The 7,715-nt window shown below is 31.9% G+C and overlaps 1 protein-coding gene across 2 annotated transcripts in view; it reads left to right on the forward strand.

Annotated features, from left to right (window-relative positions):
* Window positions 1-7,671, forward strand: part of LOC132695627 (metabotropic glutamate receptor) — a 110,405-nt gene extending 102,734 nt beyond the window's left edge. The window contains exons 11-13 of one of the 2 annotated variants that reach the window (XM_060659985.1): window positions 777-975; window positions 3,701-3,846; window positions 4,612-7,671. In XM_060659985.1, the coding sequence (XP_060515968.1) occupies window positions 777-975; window positions 3,701-3,828 (327 nt within the window). In that variant the 3' untranslated portion in view covers window positions 3,829-3,846; window positions 4,612-7,671. The remainder of the gene's footprint in view (window positions 1-776; window positions 976-3,700; window positions 3,847-4,611) is intronic. The other variant, XM_060659986.1, reaches the window with a different exon arrangement.
* Window positions 7,672-7,715: the final 44 nt, after the last annotated feature.

Below are 7,715 nucleotides of genomic sequence, written 5' to 3' on the forward strand. Positions count from 1 at the left end.
ATATATATATATATATATATATATATATATATATATATATATATATATATATATATATATATATATATATATATATATATATATATATATATATATATATATATATATATATATATATATATATATATATATATATATATATATATATATATATATATATATATATATATATATATATATATATATATATATATATATATATATATATATATATATATATATATATATATATATATATATATATATATATATATGTGTATATATATTTTTATTTTATTTTATATTTAATTGGAAAAAGTCATTCTACCAATCTTCGTAGGTAAATTGGGATTCCAAGCCCATTAATAATTATATATTATGAATCAAAATGAACGTAGCCGTGAATTCATTAATCCGGATACTAAATTGAAAATACCTTCCGACGTTGAAACAACAAACGGCGAACTATCGCGGTAATTAATTTTAAGGATACCGTGTGCAAAATTGCCAACCCTCTTCGGGTGCATTTACGTTATAAAAGCAAAAACTCGGACCGAGGGATGTATTAAATTAATGCCCAAGATTAGATGCAAATTTTGTTTTCCAAATTAGCTACAATTCGATGGACGCTTTAATTGATTTTAATCGAATACCAGGCCTCCGGGAGGCAGATAACGGAAGACATTTTTCAAATGGAATTTATTCCGGATTGATACGTACGAGGATATCGTTTTAACGCGTCTAAAAATCACAACGAGCTTTCAAGTTGCCTCGTTCCATAAACAATATGCTTTCAGACCCAAATAACAACTCTCTGCGTGGCTACAAGCATGAACGCCACGGTAGCGTTGGTTTGCCTCTACTCGCCGAAAGTCTACATTATCGTGTTCCATCCGGATAAAAATGTTCGCAAACTAACTATGAACAGCGCGGCATACAAGAAATACAACACCGGACCGTCAACTTCGTACGCAACTTCCTCTATTTCGACAAAAGGTAAGTTGCTAGCGCACCAGCTGCTCTGGACCTTACGAAACGATGAAAGAGGACCAACAATCGTATTTTGAATAGTCAAATAGAACTTGTTTCAAAATATGCAAAGATTTTAGACATCTATAAAACTTTTTTTACTATTATCATAAGTCCTAAAACGCACATATTTTTAATAATATGGCATGCATATGATGGCGAGATAAGAATGCAAACTGTTATCTCGTAAACTATGTCGGTGATTTGTGAAAAAATGTATTATTAAAATGGCCAAAAGAAGGCCTAGGAAGATATATTTGCGGACTTCAAAAACTACCTACTAAAGATATGAAAAAACGGGCGATTTTTAAAGCTAAGCTTTGGAAAAGTGATTTTTGTCTAACACTTTTGTAACTCCTAATTCCAAACTTGGTCTCGCTGGATAAACTATTTATTGCTCAAACCCATCTTACCTGTGATACAGTCGGTCAAAAAAGTCTCGGTACACATAGTATTTTTTCAGTTTTCTTCTAGTTTCTTCTTTCACTCACATTGCATGAGAAATATTTCAAGTAAATATCGGCAATCTGATTAAGAGTAATATATATAAAATAAAAATCATTTGAGATAATTTATTTGAACGATAAACAATAAGCCAGTTTTAGAAGCAAGAAACTATGTCAAATAAGTCTCCATAAAATTTAATAAATCACTTTTGAGATCTGCACGTAGAACCGTTAATTATCAATATTTTATCAATTCAGCTTGTATCAAATTTCGCTTAAACAAATGTGTTATACTTGTTTATTTTTTATGCCACTTGTAAGTCAGTGATTTTGAAGTAAAATTCCAGTTGCGCTTCCAAAAATCACAGTAGATTTATGGAAAGAGAAAAATCCGTTAGGTTATAACAGCCGCGTTGCCAGAAGGAAACCCTTAATTCCGGTAAAAAATCGAAAAAAACGTTTCGAATTTGCCCGAGAACAAGAGAGTTTTGGGAAAACATTATCTTTAGTGACGAAATAAAGTTTAGATGAAAAAAAAACAGCTCTGAAAATCGAAAATGTCTGTCCTACGGTGAAGCATGGTATTGTAGGAGTGTATGACAGCTAATGGGACAGGCAATTTAGCTTTTATTGACGGAATCATGGATCAACATGGCTATTTGAACATCCTAAAGAATAATTTAAACCAAAGTGTTGAAAAACTTAACCTTGAGGTAATTTATTCCAACAGGATAAAGATCCTAAACACACTGCTACGCGTGTACGTCACTGGATGATCCATAATGTCCGTCAACAACTTCATACAACACCACAATTTCCAGATGTTAACCCCATAGAGCACCTGTGGCAACAATTAAAGCGACGAGTGAAAAAACATCAAGTTACGAGTAAAGAAGACCTCAAAAATAGGATAAGAGAAGAGTAGGAAAACATATCGCCAGAAGTTACAAGAAAGCTTGTTTTAAGTCTTCCAAAAAGATTTGCTATTATTACCGCAAATGGCAATTGTACACAATATTAGACTTTTCAATTTATCATAAGAAATAATAATATACGGAGACTTATTCGATATAGTTTCTTGCTTCAAAAACTGCCTTATTTTTTATCGTTTAAATAAAGTGTTTCAAATGATTTTTATCACTCATAGTGAGATTGACGATATTTACTTGAAATATATTTCTCATTAAACGTAAGTGAAAGAAGAAACTAAAAGAAAACTGAAAAAATACTGTGTACGGAGACTTTTTTGACGGAATGTATGTCTAGTTCTCGGCGATGCCGCTTGAGCGCACTTTTGACATAACACGCCTAGAATATGTTGATGGGAAAAGTTATTTTAACGCTAGTACATTTTAAAATAAAATGACTTTTTAGAAGTTCACTTTTTAGCGAATACTGATATGGTGATATTGATATATGATGTTAGAAGTGTGCTACTGCACAGTATGTTTCATAAAGAATAATATCATTGGATGAGTTGGCAAAAACGACTACAGTCAATGCTCCAATAGTAAATAAAAAAGTAAAACCAAGAGGCTAATCATCTAAAATATATTCTCTAAAAAATTAAATTTTAAAAAGACGCTGTTAGACCGGTATTCAAGAATAAATTATAAAATTCCATAATTTCATTATTTTCAAATGAAATAAGTATAAAGAGTATGAAGAGGACGGAAGAATATGAAGGAAAAACTATATTTATATACTCAGTGTGTTTGTTATTTCAGTTCAGTTTTTTAAAGAGGAATTTGCATAATACTGACAGAACAACAACATTAAACATATACCAAGATAGTAACAATATTGTATTGCATTCCTTTCCTTTATTTGAGCTCTCTAATAATTTTTTTGCGGCCAACCTGCTGGCAATTTTTTTAACCCATCGCAATTTTTGAAAAATAAAATGCCAAGCAAGCCCCGGAAGTTCGGTATCGAGCTGAAAAAGGCGAGTGCAGCAATTTTTAATACAAAATTTGAAACGAAAAATAAACCCAAACGTCGACTAATAAATAATTCGACAATTTGATTGTCACGGCCGACGCAAAACTATTAATAACGAAAATGCAATATTTCGCCAATGTTATCTCTAACTCATGGACGTAGTCGATTTTTGTGCATACAGTATGGCGCAGAAAATTCGATAATTATGGATTTACAAACAAACAAAAAATCCTTAAGGAAAAGCTCGAAGGACCGTCCGACGGAAATACCTTCCCTGGCAATGCATCAAGAGAATCTCTTTCTAGGAACCCCAGGTGAAGGTATACCGATGGAAAGAGTTGGGGTCGCTACTCCCTCTCGCAGCTCATGCGCTGGGGTTCAAACTGATCCCCCCGAATCCACAGAACCTTCTGACGCTATTTCATTATTGTAAACAAGCAAAATTTGAGAAGTGAGTCGAAATTTCACGTTTTCGAAAAGTTAATTGTTTGTCGATTGCATGAAATTGGGTTGTTTATCTCAAACAAAATGACATCCACACTATAGCATTCCTCACGAACGGAAAACGTATTTCGTAGCATGTTACGCTAAAAGCATTTTAAGTGGCCCATAAGCATAATAAACGTAAATAAATACGCTTAATAAAATATATACGTCTCATAAAACAAAGCTTTCTACATGACTCTGGTTTAAAAATTAAAAAAAAACTACTACTTTATGATAAACAACCCACCACCGTCTTTTTTTAACAAATATCCGTCCAAAACGTTTCTGCGACGTAAAAGCCCTGGGACGTTTATGTCCGTATCCATTTAGCAACCCATTTAATCATTGTGGCACAGAATAAATGTTTAATTTTAACGTCTATAAATTTAGGGTATAGTAGCAATTTAGTTTGGAACTGTTTCAGTTATAAATTGTTGTCGATGGTTTTAGCTGATTTTTGCATGTAGTTGTACACTTTGTTGTTGCAAATTTAGCACTCGAACTATATCCCATTTTTGGTTGTTCAAAAAAGTGCAAAGTCGATCTTGGTACGCCAGTGGATTATTTTTGCATGTCTCGCGTTTTTGTCTTGCTATACATAAGCAAACGTTGATTTTTTGCGTACTTTAAAATAACCACAAATGAAAAAGACAGCTGATTTTATTTATTAAATAAACACTGTTTGTAGAAAACTTTAATTAATAACAATTAATTTTTTCTTATGTTTCAGATTCATAATTTCAAATGAAGCGCAGAAATAAGAAGTAAGTGATAACATCCACCTACGACATTTTCAAAAATTTAGAGGGAAATTACGCAGAAAATAACGAAGATTTAAACTAGATATACGCATGTAGCGCTAAATAGGATGATTTAAAATTCGCAAAAAGAAAATACGGTGATGTCGATCGTGATTACCTAGTCCGCTTTTCTCAATAAAAATTCGTTGTTTTGCGAGAATTCAAAATACTCATCGTCTTAAAAATTAAAAAAAAAACAGGAAGTTTGCTAAATATATACAATACGATGCATACATTCACACCTATCATGTTTATATAGCGACATTAAAGAAACATATCAATATCCGCTTCGCATTTTGAAATTAATTACTCATATGTATATAAATCTCTTTTTTTCTAATAAATTTACGAACAACCTACTATAAAGCCTATACAAAAATGACTAGCCAACGGTGTATCGGATCCGATATCGGCTATCGAATAATAGAAAAATTATAGGAGCTAGTTTTCGTCTGAACACGAGACATTGCGCATTAAAAAAAAAACTGGGATTGGGATTTACGACCCGCATTGTTTCATCTATCCGCACCAAATTGTTAATGTTCGATGTTAGTTCGGCAAAATTTCTTGAGATAAACCTAGAGGCTGTATTATATTCGATCTACCGGTACATTGACCAGCGCAATAAATATTAATTAAAGTTAACTATTTCCCAAGCGAGGCAATATAATTTTAGTAATATCAGTTTCGAATGACATATACGGTATAATTTATTATAGTACCAATAAATTAGATAAGTTCACTTAGAAGGTGATTCGAAATTTAATCTTGTATATAAATATGTAGGTAATGATGGACTAGGGCAAAATTAATGCACGCTTTACCACCCGGTTATATAAATCGGGAGCTTGAAGGTGAAGAAGTGAAAATTTTGCAAAGTTCCGTAGACAAACAATAATAAAATTGTGTCATTATACATGTAGTCTTTCCGCTAGAAGCAAGACTGTTAACAAACAATAAAACATATAAAACTGATTTTAACATTGACTGTTACTGCAATTTTTCTTAAAATTCACGTATAAGATCAAGTTAATTTGTATTTGAAAGAATAATATTTTTATTTTTCTGACGAAATAGGTTGGTTCGTTAGGGTGATTCACGTTGAGTAGTCCTATTAAAAGTCTGGAGGGAGATATGGTATTTTCACGAATGCGGCAAATCAATCAAACTCCCAGAAGAAACTTTGAAGTTTTGGATAACATAACGTAGTTATTTCCTGAAAAAAAATAAAAATAAAAACCATTACTTGTCGAAAGTTATCATTGTCTTTGGGTAGATTCGCTTAATTTGTTTCTACGACCCTAACACAAATTGGAAAAAATTCTCTATTTTAATTCTCCAGAACTTTTAATAGGCCATAAGACGGGAATCATCCGGTATATATAAGATTAAGGAATGTTAATATTTTACATATTTTTCGAAAAATGAAAACACGTTAAAGGACTTTCCAGGCTAACAAGGAGAAAAGAAAACAAACTCGATAACAACATTTTTATTATACTCATAAATATTTAGAACAATATAAGCAGCATTTGGTGTGACCACATCCCGCAACGATTGTTTCGCTTTTACAACCTACCGCAAATAGCTTTAAAATGTAATGTGCTTCTGAGATACATACGGGTTTTTTAAAGCATTTTACGGCCTCTTTAAATTTGAGCTGCTTCGTAGTATTCCTGATTTTTAAATGAAACCAATTCCAGAAATAATTTGAAACCCTATACGACATAAAATATTCGCAAAGGAAATTCGAAAAAATCCAGTCATATCATTCATCATTAAACTCATTTTTGCGTACTTACCGAGTTGACTGCTACGCCTTAATCAATACATATTTTTCTGTTCTATTTGTTTTAAAACACGTCCATTTGTGTGATTAGATTGTCAAAATTAGTAAATTATTCCACGCAAATCAACATTGCAAGTAAATGAACGTCGATCACGTAATATGTGGCTCTTATAAACATATGTACGCTTAGTCCATGACGGTCGGCATACAGAGCGTCATTTATAAACTGCATGAAATAAATCAAAGTATGCGGTCTTTTATTATTGTTTTTTTAACCAAGGCCTTATTCGCGCACAACCTAAGTAGCTCCAAAGTTAATGTTAAATGGCTAAAGGTGATTTACAAAACACGCGCATGTATCTCATGACTTTCGACAAAAAGCCTAATGTGTCACCTACACTAGGAAACCCATCCTATCGGAAAGGTTTGGGATGCTTGTCGCCTCAAAAAGGGGAAAAAAGTTGCGCCTTGGTGGTAGTTTGGTCCTATTTGTGTCTCTAATAAACACTAATTGTCATTCTTCATTTTACTCGTAACGCAGGTGTTTTATGTGTCTATGTTTCTTTTCTTAAGGTTACGATTATAACTTTTGCTGAATACTTAGAATGGAATACTAGCACTATAAGATACGATTTTTTTTTGTTAAAATAGTCATACATTATTTAATCGATATTTAAAAATTGCGAGTTTCGAGTATTCCTGGCAAATAAAAAAAAGATATTGAGCACGTGGCTACCAAAACAAATGCCATTTCTAAGATATCAGCAGAAGTTATTTTATTGCAGGTTTCTTCTGATCGACAAAATATGATGTGCTGTTCAATGTTTTTAATGGAAGTCTCAATGTTTATTTGTCACAGGGATGCAATCCTAAATAAATAGCAAGTTAGAAAAAATATATAAAGAAAATATTTACCGATTTCTCTTAAATGTGAGTGTTGGCTTTTCTTACTTTGATTTTAGAAAATGCTATACTATCGCACTTCAATGTTGATCATAGAGATCTAAAGAAACCGTGTTGCAGATGTCGCTCTCTATCATTTCGTTTCAATTTCCTGTCAATTCATTTCGTGCTGATCGAACATGCGGTTTTTTTTGTTGATGAGATTTGAAGTTATAAATGGTTGCAAAACTATATAAAAAATAATTATGTATATGTATTCTCATACAAAAAAAAACTTATTGTGTAAAATGATAATAAAAACTGTTGAAAATGTGAGTTTTTGATTTAGTGCGCAGAATATGG

Source organism: Cylas formicarius, unplaced genomic scaffold (genome assembly GCF_029955315.1).
Source record: "Cylas formicarius isolate icCylForm1 unplaced genomic scaffold, icCylForm1.1 PGA_scaffold_12__32_contigs__length_19106922, whole genome shotgun sequence".
In the NCBI taxonomy this organism is placed as follows: domain Eukaryota; kingdom Metazoa; phylum Arthropoda; class Insecta; order Coleoptera; family Brentidae; genus Cylas; species Cylas formicarius.